The following is a 23,030-nucleotide window of genomic DNA, read 5'->3' as shown; positions in this document are numbered from 1 at the left end:
AGGAGGAGGAGGAGGAGGAGGAGGAGGAGGAGGGGGAGGAGGAGGAGGAGGAGGAGGAGGAAGAGGAAGGGAAAGGGAAGAAGGAAAAGAAGAAGGGGAATGGGGAGGAGGAGGAGGAGGAGGAGAAGAATTCAATCAGTAAGTTTTAGGCTGGAAACTCCCTTTAATAGGGTAGAAATCTTGGAAATTTAGAGAAATAGAGAGGAATTTGTTCCTATAATTACATAACAGTGCCACCCATAACCTCATATATCCATTTATGTCCTACTGAAATATTTATTTACTATTGACAGAAGCTGATATTGATTTTCTTAATATGAACATTCACTATACTTTATTATTCTCTTTACAAGGCTATAGCTGTCTGAGCAGAGAATTTCTATGTTAACAAAGAGAGAAAAAGGTTAATTTCACCAGCATATTAATACTCTATGTAGAAGAAAAGCCTTTTCTTTTTTCTTTATTCTTTATGTACTACAGCCTATAACTAAACTTTGCTTTCTAGTTTAGGAGTAAACAAATATCTAATATCAGAAATTCAGAGTATATTAAGAATTTCATAGTTCATATATGGCAAGAATTGGGAGAACTGATCTTATTATGGCTAGCTAATGACCTGAGGATGACAGGAATTCCATAATGCCACATGTCTAAATGACACTAGAAAAGATGTTTCTGTTTAACATCATGAAGACCCCTAGAGCTAATAGATCTCTGAAGGTTAGAAGTTTTTACCCAGAATGTAATCTAGAACTTGAACCTAAGAATAATGACAGCATAGGATGCTATTGTACACTCCAAAGAACCAAGTAGCTGAGAATTGGCTTCCAGGAGTGAGGATATTTCTGAAAACTATTGAGATATTGACAAAAAAAAAAAACTGTCTCAGGACTGAACCTAACAAGTCATAGCTCTATTTCCAACACTACTGTCCAAGGAAACTTATTATCAGAAGCAACAAAAAGGCCTTTTCCTATAATGCAATGTTATGTATTCTGACAACAGACTGTAATATAGGGAAGCTTAAATGGATTGTTGAGTTTCTGATACTTTATTATTAACTAATGATTAGAAATAGGTGAAAAGTACACTTCTTCTGGGAAGGGTTTCTCATAATCAAAATATGCTACACCCTTTTTTCCTCTTTAAGTAGACTGATTATGAATGCAAACAAGGCTATCTTAACTATGAAATAGTAGGAATTTTAGGTCTACATTGCAAAGTCCACTTCCTTGCATTGAGTCAGCAATATATCTATTATAGATTCCATGGTTACAATTAAGCCTATGTTGGCCACTTCACAAGAGGAGAAAGAAAGAGTATCACAATACGTTACTATAGGATAGAATGAGAAGCTGTGGATGGAAGTTGTATAGAGAGACAGGTTTTAGCTCAATGTAATAAAACTTCCTAACTGAGCTATCCTAACAGAAGTATTTAGTTCACCATATCTGCAGGTATTCAGAGGATGGATGGCCAAGTGTTGGGGAAAGTTATAGAGAAGGGATTTCTGGTTAGGTGTAGGTTAGAGTAGATGGCTTTTGAGATCTTCCCAACTTTTAGAGTACATGCTTTCTGCAATAAGAACAGACTTCTATACACCACTAGACTCTTTTCAAAGCCATTGCTTTCTCCTACATGATTATACTACTCCTATAGGGTAGAGCCAGCTATTCAAATTCTAAGTCATTTAATACCTTTATGTTGTTCAGTTGTTTTCAGTTATGTCTGACTTTGTGACCCCATTTGGAAGTATCTTGCAAAGATACAGGATTTGTGTGCCATTTTCTTCTCCAGCTCATTTTGTAAATGAGGCAAACAGGATTAAGTGACTTGCCCAGAGTCATATAGCTGATAAGTATCTAAGGCTGGATTTGAACCCAAGAAGACAAATCTTTCTGATTCTAGGTCTGACCCTCTATCCACTGTGCCACCTAGCTGTTTAAAATCCTTGTGACTCCCTCACATTAAAAGAAAAGCCCTCAACCAAATGGATCACCTGCCTCAGAATCCACATGATATGGTAAGGATTTTGTTGGGAAACATGAGACATATATACTAGAAGCAGAGTATCCAATTAAATCAAATTTATGGATGACAAATCACCCTAGAGATAGAACAAAGCTATTTATAGTATTTTGCATGAGCTGAGAGTCAACCAAGTTGTTAAATCTTGAGAGCTGTCAGGTAAAATGAGTAATTTCCAATCTCATTTCCCTTGAAATGGGAAGATCAGGTGGAGATAGTGGTCCCCTTAGCCAAAATATCTTGTAGCAATTTGAATAATTGACATTTCTGCTTACCATGTGTCAGATACATAGTCTCCAGAGCTGCCCCAAAAATCCCCTTCCTAAGTTCTGAAATTAAATGTAAAAATTGAACAAAAGGGAAAAAGAATAAATTGAGACAACTCACCCACAACGGGTCCCATTAGTCTCATTGTGGTTGAGGGAGCTGTTGGCCCACACTATGGTGTTGTTCACACATATCTTGCCGGGGATGCTAAGCTCTTGTAATTCAATGTCATATTCAATAAAAATGTCTGCCATCAAGCCAAAAATAAGTAACATTCCTGGCTGGGCCATTCCATGTATAAATGCACAGAAACTTCCCCCAAACATCAGCCAGTTGTCCCTTGATGAAGAAAATCGAAACTTGAAAAGAAAAAATCCCCAAAGTTAAGAATGTGTGTATATATAAACATATATATGCAAAATATATATATGCTATAATATATTGAAAGTAGCATATATACATATATGTAACATGACATACATACTTGCATATATTTAAATGCATATGTGTTAATGTGCATCTATGCAAAATATACAAATGTATATTCTAGGAAGTGAGATTAATATATGATTTTTATAACAGTCATATTCAAAATCAAATTTTCTAAGGAAATCACTTCAAACAAATTATCCAATTTTATTCAATTGAATCTGCTTACCAATTTCAGAAACTTATTTAAGTTTTTCTTTATTTAAGTTACACTCATTCATTCAACAAATAATCATCATCAAATGTTCTCAACATTTCAAGGCTTACAAAAAATCTTTGCTCATAACAATCCTCTAAGAGAAGTGACAAGCCCAAGATCACCTAACTAAGAAGTGTTTGAGGTAAAAGTGGAACTTAAATCTCTAACTTCAAGGTCAGTTCTCATTCCATGAGATTCTTAACATTGAGTCCAGGAACTTGAATTAAAAAAAAAATAACATTTTGATGACTGTATTTCAATGTAATGTAAGGCCTTTGTAATCTTGTTTATTTTATTGTATGCATTTAAAAATACTCTTCCGAGAAGAGGTCTGGAAGCTTCACCAGAATGCCCAAAGGTCAGTTTTTATGACATAGAAAAAGGTAGAAAATTCTGATACTATCCTATTGCCTCTTTCATAATTATTAAAAGGGCCTGTTCAATTTCTGTCTTTAAGTCAACTCAAATGCCTCCACAAGACTTCTTAATCCCCTCAGCTTTCTTAGAATAGAAACCTCTTGGTAGGTAAGGACTGTCTTTTTTAAACTCACTGTCCCACCTAGCACACAATGGGCAATTAGTTCATAAATATGTATTGCTGTTGTCACTATGTAGTATGCATTATGTTAGACATTGGAGGATTGGCAAGACCTGATGAGGAAAGCCCCTCAGAATGCATGAGTTAGTCCTGCCTCCATCTCTTAATAGATTAGGTGCTTGGGCAAGCTGCTGAATCTTTTAAGTTTCTCACCAGTTGACCCCTAGCTCATAGGGGTGTGAGGAAAGTTCTTTGTAAATTGTAGAGCATCACAGGTATGTCAGTCATGACCAATTCATGAGTAGGTTAGGAGTTCCCTTCCCGATCTAATTTTCTAAGATTACAATGGTTCTATTTGTGCATTTGAATATTTCACTAACTCTGAAATCCCTTCCCATTCCTAATGCCCTCACCTATATAGATACTGATTTGTACTTTGACCTGGAAAAAAAAAATCTATATCTTTTGATACAGTTAGATAAGCACACAGATTTGCAAAAGATTTACAATCACATGAGGCACATTCCTTCCCTAGAAAAACATTTTCTCAATGTATAAAAAAGTATATTTGTACATGTTTGTACAAGACAAATTGTATATTTTCCAATATATGAAAAAGAAAAATGGTCCCTGAACTTTATCATTTAGCAAATTTGCCCAAAATGTCAGAGTTATCAATTATTACTTTATGCTTTCTTCTGTCCTTTCTTATGCCAGCCCTGTCTATCTAATCTTTACAGGAGAAATCTATTATTTCATTTATGACAACTTAGCCCTAAGTAAAGAGATGGAGGAGATCTGAAATCTCATTCTGATTCTGACTTAATAGAAAAATAGGGATCAAGTTACTTGCCCATACTCTCACAAATCACAGTCATGATTTTAATCTAGATTTCCTGGTCTAGAATTTTTTCCATCCTTTCAGGATACCTTTGGACCAAACTCCAATAATCCAAGGACCTTAAATTGAGCCCTTCTTCATTTCAGAAACTTAAATCAATTGGTGCTTTTTGTTTTGTTTTATTTTAATTAAAGAGGTGGGGAAATCAATATTTGGATTTGTTGTGCTGACAAGAATGGGCAAGTTTTAAGCCTGTCTTCAAAGCAGCTAACTTTTGATATTGATGGTTAGGGGGGAAAAAATGGAAAAACTTGAAATGGAGAGACTTGGGGATTTAGACTATCAAGGAGACATTTCAGTAGTCTTTATAACAAGGAATATACATTGATATTAGGACATGCTTTTCTTGATAGAATGAAAAATGGGACCATAGTGAGTTATTTTTTCCCAATCATTAAGTCCTGAGTAATATATTGCTTAAGATAAGTTATTTTAATAGCAATATGTATGGACTCACTATTTAGATATGATCATAAATGTAAAAAGTTCTGATCTGACTTTTACAAGTGTAAAACTTCCTTAAAGGTCTTCCACAATCTAGTTACATAGTGTTGTAAATCAGCCACTGTGTGGGCCCCACCCAGTTATAATTGCATACTATATACATTTTTATTACCAATTGAAAGAAGCTGACTTGAAAGTGTTCATTTTTCTTCTTATCTTGTGACCTGAAAAAAAAGAAATATATAATTAAGATCATCTTTTCTATAACAAAGAAGAATTCTCATATATACATGATTATATGTGTCTGAAGCCCTCTTGCATAAGGTACTTCCAGGAACCTAATAAACCAGGCATCCCAAATACAAGCTTTGGGTGGAAATATTCAATTTCTTTTTACATGAGTGACTTTTCTCCTGCCTATTCTTCTTCTTCTCAGGTTATCTGCTTCTGACAATCAAGCATACCAACCTATCTTTGGTTTCCCAAAAAGTGTTAAGTGCTACTGATATGAAAAAAAAAAAAATGCTGATGCTCCCTTCCTTTTATATTGATAGGATTCCTACTTCTCATCTTTCTTGGAAGATTATGTTTAGGCACCTAATATATGTCACTTGAAGTGCAATTTGAGTTTACTTTTAAGTTTTTTTCCTAATATCCTAAGCATCATAGATAGAATTACTTGTCACATAATTAATTTACTCAAATAAGACCAGATGTAGGAAGAATCCATGTTTAGTATTAGGGAAAGAAATACACAGGGCATTATGGGGGCTGGGAGGAGATGAGGATCAAGAAAAGTTTGCAATCTTGGAATTATGTTTAGTTCCTATTTCTCTTCCCCTACATCCATTCAGTCGCAAAATTCTTTTGATCTTCCACAACAACTTATCTCCACTCACTTTGCCTCTTTGTCAGTTCAGACCCTCAAAAACTCACTGATTTCTCTAAATCAAATCTCTCTGATGCTACAGGATAGCTATCACAGTTGATATTCCTGAAACATAGATCTGGCATGATACCCCTGTAGTCAAAAATCTTAAATGACTCCCTATGACCTCTCAAATAACATATATAACTACTCAGTCCAACATCACACATTTTCAGCCCGAGTCTAACTGTTCTATTAGCTATTCACTACACATAACAACTCAATTTCCACCTCCTCGCCTTTGCATTTTATGTTTATAATGCCCTCCTGCCTCACCCCTACCTTTTTATCCCTTAATTTCTTTCAAAGTACAGCTCAGAGATAACCCTTTATATGAGGCCTTTCCTCAGTTATTAGTATTCTCTTCCTCAAGACATGACTTTCTATACATAATTTTTTTTATTTAGACTGTTATACATTTTATATACTATTACCATCACTATTACTCCCCCAAACAAATGATTTTTGCCTTTGTATCTCTAACACCTGACATTGTATCTTACACACAGTAGGTGCTTGATGAATTAAATTACATGTAAAACTAATATCTGCATGGACTCTGGAAGCAAACATAAATGCCTGGCTTAGATAGAGATAGGGAACAAAAAATGTAGCTTAAGAACACCAGAAAGTAGAATCTATACTAGAAATAGTGCTATTTTTTTCTATTCTAATCCATTTTTAAACATTTCATGCTTGAACCAACCATTTCAATATATATATTAGAAATGTAGCATTATTATTGACAATATTAACTTACCTTGCTTTCTTATTATTGTTATCTGTCAGGGCAAAAATCAAGCAAAAAATGTTAGTATTTAGTGGCAAATTACATGCAAAATCACTAACAGTTTTATTTTTTAGTGTTATAAGATAATGTTTCAAGGAAGATGGTCAAAATGACTAGGGTTTTATGTCATTTTTATCTGTCTATTGTGTGTACGAGGGTAGAGGGTACATACTGTTTTTCTTTAGTTTTTCTTCAGAAGAAATTCTTCTGAAACATTTTATTTTTAAATAAAAATGAGCTAATTTCTATTAAAGAACAAAATTTTCATCCAATCACAAAGATCTTGGCAGATTTGGCAGTTACCCAGAGAGAAGGGTGCTATTGAGATGAATGGTAGGAAAAAAAATATAGAATTATAAGCTCAGTTATACCTGAAATAAAAAGTTGGATTAATTAAAATTAGCATTCATTAATACATTCATTTTTAATTTTCCTTCAGAAATGTATTTATATATCTTCAAGGGGTCTAGTCAGTATTTAAACTTACATCCCTATTTGCCACTGGAGAATGAGGTTAGAGGTCAAAAACTTTATATTCAAGGGAAAAGAGTTGATACTGTGGTGGTCTTCCAAGTTGAAGATAAAGGAATAGGATATGATAGGTAGTGAGACACCTAAGATTCAATGATTTCATGTTATCTTTTTCTTCTGGCTCAAGTTTTAATATAGTTAATAGTCAATTAATATTTATTAATTCCCTACTATGGGTCAGGCACTGTGCTAAGTGCATTGGGATACAAATATGAAAAAAAGACAACCCTATCTTCATGGAATTTCCAGTTTAATGGGGGAAGACAGAGCACACAAGTAAGCTGGGAAAAGTGCAGGAATGGTGACGGGAGAAGGCCCAGGGAAGGTCCCCAACTCAGGAGCATAATGAAGAGGTCAGTCAGAGAGGTCCCAAGATAGTTCAGCTAGATGAGAAAAGAGAAGATAACTAAGTTGGGCTCTCTCCTTTAATGAAGGTTTGGAATCTATAGCCCCACTCTCAGTTATGTCAGCACCAACTTTCATTGATTATTTCTCTCCAATCTGTTCTTATGTGATAGGAATCAACCCTGCCCTCTGAATCAACCTCAAAACTTTGCTTCCACTCTTTGGAACTTATTTCCTTAAGCATTTTTTTTTTTGTTACAGGGTTTAAGGTTTCAGTTTTTGGTGGGTTTTTTTTTCCCTTTCATTCTTTACATGTGGTCAATTCAGAGTTATTAAATGATTCATCTTAATTTACTGCAGGCCTGATTTGCATATTCAACCCTTAGGAATACTGATTGGAAAATTTTTTGAGATAACATAGAGGGCCAGTTTTGGAATCAGGAAAACCGATTCAATCCCTATCTCTCTGACTATACTAACTACTTAATCATGGAGAAGTCATTCAATATTTCAGCATTCCAGGCCATTCTCTAAAGTTCAGTTGTGGATAAACTCTTGACCTTCATTAGCTGAAGGAGTTTCCATAATAAAAATTCCCACACTGATGAAATCACTGGTCTGGAACCAAAAAGAAAAAAAAAAACCCAACGCATTACATTTAGAGTCTTCAGAAAATTTGCATTTTTTAATATAGCAAACATTTATAAAAGATTTGCAAAGTATGATACAAACATTATATCACTTGACTTTAGAACCCTTAAAAGATAGGCTATATAAGCATGATTAATCTAGTTTTATAAAAAAGGAAACAAATAAGTGTTAGAAAGACTTGACCTTGGTTACACAGCTAATATGTATGAGAGGCAGCATTTGAATCTGGATTTCCTGATAAGTTCCAGTGCTCTTTCAACTACACCAGGCTGCCTAAAAATATTGACAGAACAATGACTCAATTAAACTTTTTCTGCAAAAAGATAATTTAACAGGCTTCTTCTGAATTTATCCCAACCTAATTCTTGGACTTATATATGCTGTTGTTGTTTAGTCATTTCTAACTCTTTGTAACTCTATTTGGCATTTTCTTGGCAATGAACCTATTAGAATGGTTTGCCATTTATTTCTCCCATATATTTTATGTTGTTTTGTCCCAAGGAACTGAGGCAAACAGAATTAAGTGACTTGCCTAAAGCCATACAACTAATGACTGCCAGAGGTTGTCTTTGAACTCAGGTGTTCCTGACTCTAGACTGGGTACTCTATTTACTATGCCACCAAGCTGCTCTACTTTTACATCTACGATATACTATTTAAACATAAAAACATAAATCCTGACTTGATAAGCTAATATTCCATAGGTTATGCCAAATGTTGTCCTTCACAAGTTATTTTTTTCTGAATTCATTATTAAAAGAAATTACAAAGTAGGATCTATCAACGTTATGAGCATTTTATATGATTAATTTTTACTATTACTTTCATCAAGGTCTATAAAACGATTTATAGCCAGAAAATACCTTGGATGCCATTTACTTCAACGTTTTCCTACATGAGAATAAAATTTAGATCCAGGGAGAGTCAATGATTTTCCCCAAATCATATAGGTAATAAGTGGAAAATTGAAATTTGAACCTAGTTCTTCTACTTTCAAATCTAGCTTCCTTTCTGCTAACTACAATACCAGATTAATCTCTAAACATCATGACATTTCAATGATAGATACTAGCATATATCCAGGGAGTCTGGAGTCATTGAGTGTGCTTTTGTTGTTGCTTTTGCAGATTAGGGATGGTTTCTCTAGGGCTGGTTTTCTTCTGGTTAAATTCTTCCAAGGACCTCCCTGTTTACCTCCATTCTCACCCCAATCCTTTCCTTTTACAATTGTAAATCCAAAATTGTGGGAAAAGAAGCAAAGAAAGGAAATTCTAGCACTCTGTTAATGTCCCAAACGCCTGAGGAGGTGCTGATATCATCCCATCGGTCATATAATGTCCAGATCATGGATTGATTCCAAGTAGGTCACCTACAGGGCAGGTAAATGACATAAGGGATAGAATGCTACAATTGGAGTCAGGAAAACCTGGATTCAGGTCTTAGCTCATAAGTTTACTAGTTCTATGATTAAAAGTAAGTCATATAACTTCTCTCAGACTGAGTATCTTATCTAGAAAATAAAGATAATAATAACAACACTTATCTCACATGGATGTTGAAAAGATTAAATTAAATAATAATGTTATTATTTACATAGCACTTTGAGATTTGCAAAACATTTTACAAATATGATTTTATTTTATTCTTCCAATAGCTCTGTGAGGTAGGTGCTACTATTATCCTTAGGTTATTTATGAGGAAACTGAAAAAAGTGACTTAGTCAGGGTCACACAATTAGAAAGTATCTGAGGTTGAATTTGAACTCAAATCTTCCCAAGGCTTTACACATGTAAAGTAATTTGTAAAACTCAAAGTGCTATATAATTTCCAGTTATTGTTATTATTAGCATTTAACATGTGGAAAAATTTGACAAATAGCTTTATTCTATAACGAAAAGAATTCCTTACATATAAACTGATGGAAGATGAAAATCCAATTATTTAATCAGATTTATTGAACATTTGCTGTATCCAAGGCATCATACTTCATGCAAAGGAAATTAGGTTCTTGTGGTGATTAGACTTTGTAAAAGCATATTTTTTGGAAACTTACTAACTTTACCCACTTTTGCCTCTTTTTATACAAAAAAAAAAATAATGGCAAAGTCCTTGTTCCCCTCAACTGAAAAGTTGCCTCCCTCCCCTTGGCTAAAAAAAGTAGTAAAACATATGTTTTCATATATGACTACAGTGATGACTTATTGTCTTAGTTGTATCCCTTTGCTTTGCTTATTTTCTATTGAAAGTAGGGGAAAAACATTGGAAAGTAACAATATTGTTACTCATTAATGTTAAATCATCGATAATTTTTTTTTAAAGAAAAGAGCTCTTACCTGATTCATGTGATTCAAAAACATAATTCTCCTCTCCAAATTTTCTAACACTGCGTAGAATGACTGAATCAGACATGATAATTTCTATCTCCACTCAATGACCCTGTAAAACAGAAAAGAATCGTTAAAACTCTTGTGTCTTCAAGTAATAAATCAAATTAGTTGAAGTAAAAGAAAAACTCGCCCCCAGAATCAACCTTTACTAATTACTCTGAGTCAAAACTGAATTAATGGCTTTGGAGGGCTCTTCCAACTATAAAGTGTTTATGATTAATTACTTATAAGATACATAAAGAAATCTTGAAATCATTTAAAATGTTTTCTACTTTATTTTAAAGAGATACTGGTAAATATGAGAATGTTGTGAAAAGAAAGAATCTGCTAGTCTTTTAAGTCGATTTAATTTTTTTCAATGTTTTAAAGAAGCTAGATTAACAATTTGAGTTACTTGATTTTAGGAAAAACAGAAATCCCATATGAACATATCAGAATCTTCTGTCTAAATTCTGAAAGTCAGGAGTCAAAGGATTTTTTTTATATATATTTTGAAGTCTTCTTAACAAAATATGGTAATAAATATTCATTTTTAATAAAGGGAGATGTTACTCCTGGAAGAAAGAGCACACTAACCCAGTGGTTAAAAACTCAAATAGAAATGTATTACAGGAATATTGACTTAGAATTAATTTAGACAAATGAACATTGTAACAGTTACCAATAACATTTTAACCTGGTTCTGGTCTCACTCTCAACCTCCTGTTTTGTAGATGAGGAAAGTAAGGATCAGATGTTGAGTAATTTACCACAGGTTGTAGCATATTATACAGAAAAAATGAATGATCATTTAAAAGGATGTCCCCTTTTGTATTTAGCAAATCCAGAGTTCATAAGGGGAAAAAAGAGAGGCTGAGAAATATAAGTATGAGGTTCTTTCAGGTATAAATGAAGCATAAGCAGTTCTTTGGGAACAGACTTTGAATTAATAAATTGCAAATGAAAAGACACTTATTCTCAAGGCACAGAAAGCCCTAATATATTTTTTTCTATCTAGTTACTTAAAAGATTAACAGTATCAGGGAAATTTAGTCAGGGGTTATATCCCATTTAATTAATATTTCTGACATTCATATTTTACTTGAAATTACTGTCTATATAATGACCAAAAACTTGACAATTTTTTTTTTACTTTGAGGGGAAGGGGTAATTAAGTTCATTTAAAAGGTCATCTATATGATGAGGAAAAAATTGCCATTTGACAAATAAATTTGGTAAATAATTCTATAAATTTATATAGTAAACAATTTTAAACATTTTATTTTTAGGTGGCACAGTAGATAGAGTACCATCCCTGAGGATACCTTTTAATAAAGTACCTATTCATAATTCCTTGTTTATAACACTGAGTCCCATGATGAACTCTAATACCCTTTGGAGATTTCTCAACTTTTAACTTTTCAGACACTTCCAGCCCCAATTACCACCCAAAATTAAATTATTAAATAAATTATTTTATTTAAAGAATTAAAATTATGTTGTTAAAAATTGGGACTTCTGTTTTGAGGAGAAATATGACATCCTTAAAAGAAATGCATCTTCCCCAAAAGCAATTCAGCTCTCTTGGTGCCTTCTGCTTAGGTCTAATTCATTGTCTGTTTGCAGAATATATAACTTTTCTGATGGACAAATTGTATAGGATGCCCATGCAACTGACAATAATCAGATCTTAACCATCACTAGCACTTTGTGTCATGAGGTCACATTTTATGTAAATTCTATTCCTCCAAGATGGAAGTTTACCTGACTGAAGTACAAACACCTCCAGGCCTACTTTCCAGAATCAACAAACAACAGGTCCTCTGATCAGGTGCTTGGGAGGCAGCCTTAACCTTAGGAACTTTCACCTCAAAGACAGTGTGAGGGTTGGAAGGCTGAATAGAAGTTTGAAGAACCTTCCACTGTTAAGGGATGCCAGGTATAACTGTACTAAGAGGGTCCTGAGCTGTGGCTTTGGGGAAGAAGGTGCTAGTACATAGCTGGTGAGTGCAATAGCAGATGGGTAGAGCCCCTGCTGGCTATAGGCACTTGTAGGAGAACAGATTACTTGGTTTAGGTTCCATGGAGGAAAGGACAGTTGAAGTTTACAGCCATGGAAGGGATCCAAGAAGCAAAAACGTTTGTAGGACATCATATCTGAGGGCCCTGGCTTAGAGGTAGAAAATAATGCCCAAAGTTGGGCCCCAAGACAGAGTTTAGAAAATACCAGTAAAAAGGATCTAAGGCCTGTGGCATGATTCCCCAAACTCAAAACTAGAATTTGATTATTTTTTAAAAGCTGCTAAAAATAAAGTAAAATAAAAATGAGTAAGTAAAGGAGAAAAAACATAGATAGCTACCATGGAAATAGAGAATAGGTTCATTTTCAGTGGAAGGTAGTGAAGCTAAAAACAAAACAAAAAAACCCACTCCTTTTTCAATGAGAAACATCAAATGATCAAAAGCCCCAAAAGAGTTCTTCAAAGAACTTAAAAGGACTTTAAAACTTAAAAGAACTTTTAAAATAAATTTTAAAAGATCAAGGAAAATTAGGGGGGGGAGGGAATAAGAGTGATCCAAGAAAAGTATAAAAAGAAAGTCAAACAACAAGAAAAAAAAATCAAAAACTTAAGGAAATAAACTTATTCTTTGAAAACTAGAATTTGAAATGGGGAAGGCTAATGATGCTATAAGACACCAAAAAATAATAAAATAAAATCAAAAGAATGAAAAAAAAAAGAAGAGAATGTGAAACATCTCATGAAAAAAAAACTAATTAGGAGAATAGAGCAAGGAGAGACAATACAAGAATTAATTGGACTACCTTAAAGTTACAATCAAAAAAGAATCAACATAATATTGATGTGATGAATAGACCTCAACAAAAAGCCATGTCCCTGTTAGCAACCCAGTGTCTAGGTGGGGACCAAGAAAGAATACTGACAAAATTCTTATCCCTAAGTGGACCTTTGTGGAATTTCTTGCACTAAGAGGATTATTTTGTACAAATATAGCTATTTTGAACTGAAGCTAACTTGAACAGTTATTGTATGCAATCAGAAGCAAATCTATAGATATTAAAACCCAAGGTTATTTTGTATAAACATTTCTTAATTTCCATTTGACTTTCTAGACAAGCAACTTGATTTGAGTCTTTTCTATGAAAGGTCCTGACTTTCCCCTTGTAAACTGCAAATTCTGCTAAGGAATTTAGCCCACTTGCTTAGCATTATAATAATCTTTTGCACCTTGATTCAAAGATGGCTTGAGTCTATGAATTTTTTCTGGATGACTCCTCACCTTCATGACTTGTTGTACCCTACCAATATATTACAAGAAATTATTAAGGAAAATTGCTTTAAAGATCTAGAACAAGGAGGTAAAACAGAAATGGGGGTGGAGGGGTGGAGAAGGGGTGGGGAATTCAACAATTACTACCTGAAAGAGATTTCAGGAAGAAAACTTACAGGAATAGTATACAAGCTTCAAAATTCTCAGGTTGAGGAGAAAATATTGCAAACAAGGGGGAAAAAAAAAGAAGCAATATAAATATCACAGAGCTATAACCAGGATTACACAAAACCTAACAGTTTCTACACTGAAGGATTGTAGGTTTTCGAATACTATATTTCATAGAGCAAAAGAGCTTGGATTATGACCCAGGATATTTTATCCAGCAAAGCTAAGTATAATCTTGAATGGGGAAAATATGGATTTTTTTTAAAAACTGGATATTTAATGTAGTGTTGTTGCTTGGTTTTCTTGAGGTCTCTGGGGCAGCCTTTTCAGTAATCATCACGAGAACAGCCAGGTGTTAAAGTCCAAATCCTTTATTATCTCCTTCACAGTCTAGATTCCTTGACTGGGGCCTGGGCCAGCTTTCTGGAGAGCCTTTCAGACTGGCCTTGCTCTCAGTGGGGGAAGTACAGGAGGCCAGCCACCAGGAGCCTGACCGAAGATGGAATGAATCTGTCTCTCCTTGGCTCTGAGAGCAGTCTGCTTGTCTTTGAGAGCCATCTGCTTGTCTTCTCTGGTTCTGACTCTGGCTGAGGCTCCCAGCTTATATGCTCTTTTATAATTACATTATCACAAATGTGAATCTTGTAGAACTATATTAAGTACTAAATACACGTACTGAACTAGAGAACTATTAAGCACCATGCTAAACTAGATAACCACTGTCTTTATCAATTCCACTGACTTAACACCTTGTAAGAATCCTTGTTTCAGCGTTCTGGCCCATAACAATTTAATGAATTGAAACACTCTCTTGGATTTGTGACAAAAAGTGCAGAACTTAAGGAAAAATTCAACATACAAGATCCAAGAGCACATAAGGTAAACATAAGGAGTTCAATAAAGTCAGACTGGTGACCTTATACGTGAAAATGTTATCAATACTCTTATGGCTATCATTATTTTGTTAGTTTGAAAGAAAGGCATGAGCTGAGCTGTGTATAATAGGGTGATTCTAAAAAAATAAAACTGTTGGGAAAGATAAAAAGGAGTAATTATCTCATACAAATAAAGCATGATAAGAAGAACTGATTAAAAAAAAAAAAAGAAGCAAGTGAGGGCTGGTAGTCCAGAAAGCTTACTTTAATGAGGGAACAACATATAAAGCTAAAAAAGAGTAAAAGTCCTAAATTTAGATAAAAGAAGAGAGTTAGGAAAAAAGGATAAAGGAGAGACTTTTAGAACTGAGTGTAGATTAGCAATTAGAAGGGGAAAGGGATAAGGAAGAAATTCTTAGAAAGATAGGTAGATCAAAGTGGAACATGGCAGAGAGTATAAAGGAAAGTCTGTAAAAAGGGTGAGTAGATTAAAGAATAGGAGAGCAAGGTAGTGTCTAGATGTGATGTTCTTCTTCTTTTGTATAATATAATCGTTCTCTCTGGGAGCAGGTTTCCTGGGGAGGTTTTCTGGAGGCAGCCTTAGTATCAGTTCAGAGTAATAATCACCTCAAATGCAGCCAGGTGTTAAAGTAGTTCTTTATTGTTTCTTCCAAAATAGCCCAATTAGCTTTCTTTGGTTCCAAGAGCTCTTGTTGCTAGCTTCAGCCTCTCTCTGAATCTTGGTTCTGCCCGACTGCACATTAGCTACTTGTGAACTCCAATGTATGAGCTCTAATGTGTGACCTCTAATGGGTAAATTCTTAAAGGCTCAAACCCAAGCACACAAGCATTGCTTCCATCAATTCCACTTAGTACCTTGTTTCAAGTTCTGGCCCATAACATCTCCTTGTAGGATCAGATCAATCATACTGAACCATGCTAAATTAGATAATTATTGTCTCTATCAATTCTAATGACTTAACACTTTGTAAGGATTCCAACATCTAGAAGTAGAGAAGTGATGAGGGATAGAGAAAATAGAATGAAAAAATAGGATGGAGAGAAATACACAACAAAAATTATAACTTTGTGTATGGAATGGAGTTAAAAAAAAATGAAAGTAATTAAAAAATGTAAAATTAACTACGTAACAAAATAGATTAAAATTTTGAATTCAACAATATGTCACTTTCAGGAAATACAATAAAAATGAAATCTACATACAGAGCTAAAAATAAAGGACTGAGATAGAATTTATTATGTAAAAAACAAAAGAAAACAAAAAAACAAGTGACAGCTAGGAGGCACAGTGAATAGAGCACAAACCCTGAACTCAGGCATGAACTGAGTTCAAATCTGGCCTCAGACACTTAACACTTCCTAGCTGTGTGTCCCTGGCAAGCCACTTAACCCCAATTGCCTCAGCAAAAAAAAAACAAAAAACAAAAGAAAAAACGAGGATGCTAATCATGATCACAGACAAAGTTAAAGTTCAGATAGATGTCATTAAAAGAAAAAAATAGGAAAACTACATTATGTATTCAATATTCATTTTTCAAATATATATAGTCAAATTTATAAGCATATGAGTCATATCTCAATTGCTTAAGTTTTCAAGGAATATGAACAGGTGGGTTTTCAATGGGAAAATCAAAACTATATATAATTATGTGAATAAATGTTCTAAATTGTTATCAATTGGAGAGGTGAGTTAAGACAACTTTGAGATCATCTTACATTGATCAGAGAGACTAAAATGATGCTCTTCAATTGGATAATGGCTAAACAAGTTATATGTGTATGATTATGATGGAATAGTACTGGGATATAAGAAATGATGAAGTGATTGATTTAGAAAAACTTGGAAAGACTTAGATCCTATAAAGAAAGATGCTATTTACCTCCAGAGAAAGAACTAACAAATAGAAATAAGCATTGCATATCTATATACATATATATATGGATATATAATATACACTTCACCTATATATATATGTATATGTATATGTGTGTGTATGTTTTATAGATATGCATTTATATGTATACACCCAACTGGGTAGCTTTTAAAACAATAAGTAGTATTTAGGTTTTCTTGAAATAGAAATTCATTGTTTTATGCTGAATCTTCTATGTTCTGCTTTGTACTTGAAAATACATTTTTTTCTCTTTTCTTATTTTGTATTTAAGTTCAAAATGAATGAATTTTAAAAATTCATTTATATATTTCTTTGGGGAAGTCTTCAGCAAGTCCCCACTGAGGGTCACTAAGGTTAGAGATCATATACAGAAATCCACAAGATTTCTATACATTCAAACTTGATTTCTTATTGCTCCTCTATTTTGTCCTGCTTTCTAGAGCCCCCAAGTTGGGGTGATAAACTGTACCATTGCTTTCTGGAGCCCCCACATCGGGGTGATTAAAATATACCTTCCTAGTGGAGAAATGATGAAAGTGAAACTCCTGAGAATGATGAGAAAGTGGAGTCTGTTTACTTCAAAGGCTTTCCCCTTTTTATAATGTTACAAAAACACCACATAAACAACTTGTTTTTGTATGTAGTTTGCCACCTGGTATCACTAGCTTCAATCACAATGCAGGTTGTCACTGCCCCCTGACTTCTCAGGAAGGTCGAGAGTCCTTAGGGGAGATGGGGAGCCGAGCCAGACATTGTTAGAAGTTTCCCTCTGGGCAGAAGGGTCTTATACCTTACCCAGAGTTTCCCCATTGACTATGACCCTCTACACTCCTCAAATAAAGAATTCCAATTTTTCCCAACTCCATGCTTTTCTACAGGCTGTGACCCAAAGCTGGAATGTACTTTGTCCTTACTTCTACCTCTTAGGATCTCCAATTTTCTTCAGAATTCATTCTCTATATTAAGCCTTCTCTGCTATCCTCAAGCTACCACAAAATCACTTGGTATTTACTTTCTATAGAGCTATATGTATATGTATGTGTTATCTACCATAATTAGATTATAAATTCTTTGAGGTCAAAATCTGATTTACTTTTAACTTTGTAAACCCGGCAACTAGCCCTATGCCTGCAATACAGTAAGCCCTTAATAAATGCTTTTTGATTATTTGATTTTATGATCTTAGTTCCTAAATAATACTGTCTCTTGATAAGCTTACTTTAAAAAAATAAAACTTATTTGAAGCCCACTAGCTTTTAATATGTGTGTATGTATGTGTCCCCAGCAAATACTAATTAACTAACTTTTCATTCTTTATGTCTTGTCATGTTTGTCTGATCTCTTAACTCTACCTCAGTCTCGTATTCTGGGAAGATGAAGTCTCCATTCTGTCTCAGATAAAAGTTTGAGAGGCAAGCTTTTTTATATACTTCTACCATACCAAAACCTTGTTAAGGTAAAAACACCTCTTCAACCACCACCTCCTGATAACACATAAACCCATGAGGGACTATTCTTCTAGAGAAAATGCAGAAAAGAAAGACATCATTAAATCAGAGACTAAAGCCCCTCACCCTTGGGGGGACAGATGAAACTTACTTGGGGGAAGAGAGGAGTAGGTCACAAAAAGCTACCATTCTAGCTTAGTTATCCATTCTATTCTATGACTCATTACTGGGCTAGAAAAACTGAAAGCCACAACAACCAAATATGAGAAAGATAACCAGCAATGAGTGGATCCCATCTGCTGTGCTGTAGCATATTCTAACAGGTCAGGCACTGCTTAGCCACATTTCTTGAAAAGAAGGGCTGTTTTTATGAATGTCATCTCTTCAGTACTTGATGCCAACAATCATAGCAGCATGTCTCAGTGGCATGGTTAGAGATTTTTTTCTAGATTCTTTGCCATTAAGGCATGAAACCACAGAGCCAGGAAAATACTCAATGGTGTTTCCCTTGCCTGATGCCTTGACATATTTCACCACTAATATACCAACACCATATTAATTTACATATTTGTACATTGCATATTTTGTAAATATTCTTCAAAAAATATGTTCCTTGTGTATTTGCGGTGCATCCCCCAAAGAACATAAACTCTTTTAGGACAAGAACATCTTTCTTTTCCTATTATCCCAGGATATTTTGTGCAATGCTCAAAACATCACAGACATTCATCATCAACTGAGCAGGCTACAAAAATTTAATTGAGGGAGAAACTGTGATGTTTAAAAAGCTAAGTTACTTTTCCAGAGCCCCAGAGAAGATTAGGTTCTATGAAACAGATACACTCATTCCTCAGCTGTGGATTATCCACAGCTCAGACAAGGGGTGCCTGAAGAAGAAACTTTTTGTTGTTGTTCAGTTGTTTTTCAGTCATGTTCAACTTTTCATGGCCCCATTTGGGATTTTTCTTGGCAAAGATATTATAGTTGTTTGCCATTTCCTTCTTCAGGATATTTTACAAATGAGAAAACTGAGGCAAATAGGATTAAGTGACTTGCCCAGAATCACACAACTATTAAGTCTCTGAGATCAGATTTGAATTTAGGAAATGAGTCTTCCTGACTCTAGGTCCAGTACTCTATTATGTGTTTCCTAGCTGCCCCCCAAAATGAACTATTAACCACATAGTTCATAGTGATCTGAATTATCTATCTATCTACCTATCTACCTATCTATCTAATCTATTATTTTCATGTTGTCTCATCCTTCTATTAGAAAGTGAGTTACTGAGAGAATGGAATATTTTTGCCTTTTTTTTTGGTAATCTTAGAGTTTAGCATAATACCTGGCATTTAAGTAAGCACTTGTTAAATACTTACTAGTTAAAACATAGCTCAGAATTTCAAATTGGTTTTTTAGGGAGTTTCCTTTGTCCCAGGATTTTGTTTTGTTATGTTGTTTTTTTTTTCCTGTAGTGCTATTCTGGTTTCTGAGAAACTCTGTGGGAACAGATCCAGAATTATCAGTGACCCCATGGAAAAACAGAATTTTAACTGAATAAAAGTAAAAACATCATGGGACAAAATGATGATGAAAGAAAGAAATACTTTTAAGTTTTGCTATCTGGCTCTCAGACCCATCATCAGTATAAAATTCCCAGGTAAAACTCTAAGTTTTGTTATGGATAATATCATCTCATGCTGACTAAAACATCATTATGATGTTTTATAATAAACATCTTAAAATAAAAATAATTTATTACATATATATCTCATAAAGTAACATTATTTAAATAATTTATTTAAAATATTAATATAAATTTATAAATTATATATAAGCATGGAAAAATAATATAATTTATAATAAAACATTATAATAATAAAATGAAAATCATTCTTAAAAATCATTAATTCCAATTCACATTTATATTTCACTTTAGAATTTATAAAGCAGTTTCCCTACAATGACTCTAATCTGGTTCAAGTTTTATCCTCCCCATTTTACAAATGACAACTGAAACCACAGAAGTGGATCATAATCACACAATTAGAAAGCAGGTGATATGAGAATCAGACATATGCAGATGCTTGTCTCCAACTCTCATGATCTTTTCACTGCAATCTTGCTTCTTAGAATAGGAGAGGGCTATGAAAATGAGAAAGCTGATTCCTTGAGACCCCTACTCAAATTCTCAGTATTAGTCAGTTTATTAGATTCCATAAAAGGTAATGATTGTTAGAAGATATTTTACTAATACATATTTGCTTGCCATGTAATTATTCTAAACCTACATTTTATATGTTACATAGGAATATGTATTCTAATAGGAAGGCCTTATAATAGACCTCAGACTTTAACATAATGATTATCATTTGTTTATCCACTATGGCACTTCCTTTCATAACCACAAAACTTCAAGAACACTGACACCAATATCTCCATCCCATTTTGTTCAAATTCTATGACTCAATTAAGCATGAGTGTGACCTGGTTCAGAAAGTCCCTCAGTTTACCCCAAAATGTTCTTGGAGCATGTATATGGCTTGTGCCATTACCTCTTATCTAATTTAATGAATAGCCCATCCATCTTGTGACCACCTAGTCAGAGAAGATATTTCCTGCTTTGCCCAACAAATAACTTTATGATCCTACTGTATACTGTTTTGTTTATTTTAGCCTATGCATCATATGTCAACCATATGTCAATAATGTTTTATTATAAAAATATTTTATTTTTAATAATTTTACATATTTACATTCATAAATTATAATTTATATATAATTCACTTATAAATTTATATTAATAATTTTAAAAATTATTTAAATAATAAATTATTTTATGAGTTATATATTTATAAATTATTTTTATTATAAAATCTGAATCTTTTCTTCACCCCAACAAATACAACATACAGTTTAGATTTCTCCATGTCTATTTCTCCTAAAAGATCTTTCTTCAAGAGAAAGCAACTCAACTTCCCAGTGACACAAACTGCTCAGATAGAAAGACAGCATTAATATTGTCTCACTAATGATCCCAAGACTCAGAAGATTTACAAAAAATTTACCCAAGGTTGCAAAAATAATAACAGAACCAGGATTTGAAGCCAAGTCTGCTGACACCTTACCTAAAGAATGAAAATCTTGTGCTAAAAAAATTTGTGCTAAAAAGCTCAAACTTCTTCCTAGAAAAATTAATTTAAAACAAATAGATGGCACATTGGATTGAGTTTTAAGTCTGGAATCAGAAAGATCTGAGTTCAAATCCAGTCTCAAATAATTGATAGCTTCATGGCCCTAGCCTCTGCCTCAGTTTGTATAACTATAAAATGAAGATAATAACATTTACTTTACATAGATGTTGAGAATCAAATGAGAAAATATCAGCCTTAACTGATAAAAGTTTTAAACATTTTAAGTTGGAAAGGTCAAAATTATGAGTTAGTATTAAGAGCCAATAATGTGACAAGTACCATATAGAACAGATGCTAGAATTAGATGAAGTCCTGGTGTTCATGATTGTAGCTACAAGGTAGTATTTCTGAAGGAAAGGAAAATTATTCATCCTTAATTTAAAACACGATTATTGTCTCTGACTCAAACCATATCCTTAAATGCCAGAAAGCGCCAACTAAAGTAGAGAATTAGAGCTTTTTATTTATCCAGAATTTAGAATTTGAACCTCAGGAGAAATACAAACATTATTCTTGGTTCTCTGAGGGCACAGCTTTCACAGAACAAATCCTAAATCCAAATCTGCTACTTATTTGGGCCCATGGAATTTTCCAGAGACAGAGGCCTCTTCTGAGCAACAAAGTGGGTGATAATTCTCCTTATTTTCCCTGTCAGGATGGTTTTTACACAATCCCTAAAACAGAACTCATTGTCTCCCCTTCAGCCAGATTAAAAATCTTACACATTGTCCAATTAACCCAATTATTCTCACTTGCCACAAGTAAAGAGAAAAAGGAATCACCAGAATCCATTTGGTGGCATTGGCAATGTTCTTGATGTAACTTTTATTACACTTGTCAAAGATGTTATATTATTATTAATGTTTACAGTATTATAATACTGTTCCACTCTCAGAAAAGGAGACAAGATAAGGCTTGTCTTTAAGGCCCTTGAAAACTCTAAATGGTCCCTAGATTATCTGTTAAAAATTATTCTAGAGAACAAAACTAGATCAGCAAGGAAAATTTATTTTAAAAAATAACAACCCACAAGAGCAAATATAATTTTAAAGAAAGAAGATTTGAATAAAGCTATCCAAACTTACAAAGGCACCAACTTACCTGTGGACATAGACCTGGACAAGCTGAAAGAAACTACTTTGGTGCAGGGAGCCAAGAGGTATTTCATCCTTTCCCAATCCCAGTTTTCATCACCTTAAAGGCTTGATCAAAATTCAGGCGTTTTAGTTAACATTATCTATTTGTTTGTGGGTCAATGGCCCTGAGGCCATCCTAAAGCTCAGGTCAGTGACATATGAGGAAGGGTTGAATCTAATCAAAGCAATAATACCACATACACAGCAGGGAAGCTCTTTAAAAGCTATCAGTATAGACTTTTGCGGTTGTCAATCCATCTTCTAAATTAGTATTCACACTCTAGCAGACAGATGCAGTAACTATGCACGATGCCTTTCACGAGGAGGTCTCTGTTTTCAGGTTACAAGCCCTTATTTTAAAACTTGATTTGTTCCCTCAAATGCTTTGAAAAAGTAAAATATACATTCAGGGAAATATTGATTTTAGTAGATCTTTTGTGTTCCTGACTTGCTCAAGTACTAATAATTAGTCAGATAACTTTAAGAACTCTTGAATCAGCTCTTAACTTAGATACCCCAAGTACACA

General features: G+C 33.9%; 1 protein-coding gene across 1 annotated transcript in view; it reads right to left on the bottom strand.

Moving 5' to 3' along the window:
- The window catches only part of ABCB11 (ATP binding cassette subfamily B member 11), a 114,425-nt gene extending 91,874 nt beyond the window's left edge, over nt 1-22,551 (bottom strand). Inside the window, exons 1-5 of the mRNA XM_012544786.3 lie at nt 22,469-22,551; nt 10,445-10,547; nt 6,555-6,576; nt 5,039-5,090; nt 2,416-2,654 (exon numbers count right to left, since the gene is read on the bottom strand). Coding sequence (XP_012400240.1) covers nt 2,416-2,654; nt 5,039-5,090; nt 6,555-6,576; nt 10,445-10,520 — 389 coding nt within the window. The 5' untranslated portion in view covers nt 10,521-10,547; nt 22,469-22,551. The remainder of the gene's footprint in view (nt 1-2,415; nt 2,655-5,038; nt 5,091-6,554; nt 6,577-10,444; nt 10,548-22,468) is intronic.
- Nucleotides 22,552-23,030: the final 479 nt, after the last annotated feature.

The sequence above is a fragment of the Sarcophilus harrisii genome, chromosome 3, assembly GCF_902635505.1.
Source record: "Sarcophilus harrisii chromosome 3, mSarHar1.11, whole genome shotgun sequence".
Lineage (NCBI taxonomy): Eukaryota > Metazoa > Chordata > Mammalia > Dasyuromorphia > Dasyuridae > Sarcophilus > Sarcophilus harrisii.
The sequence above is the reverse complement of the archived record's forward strand: the minus strand, read 5'-3'. Positions and strand labels throughout refer to the sequence as shown.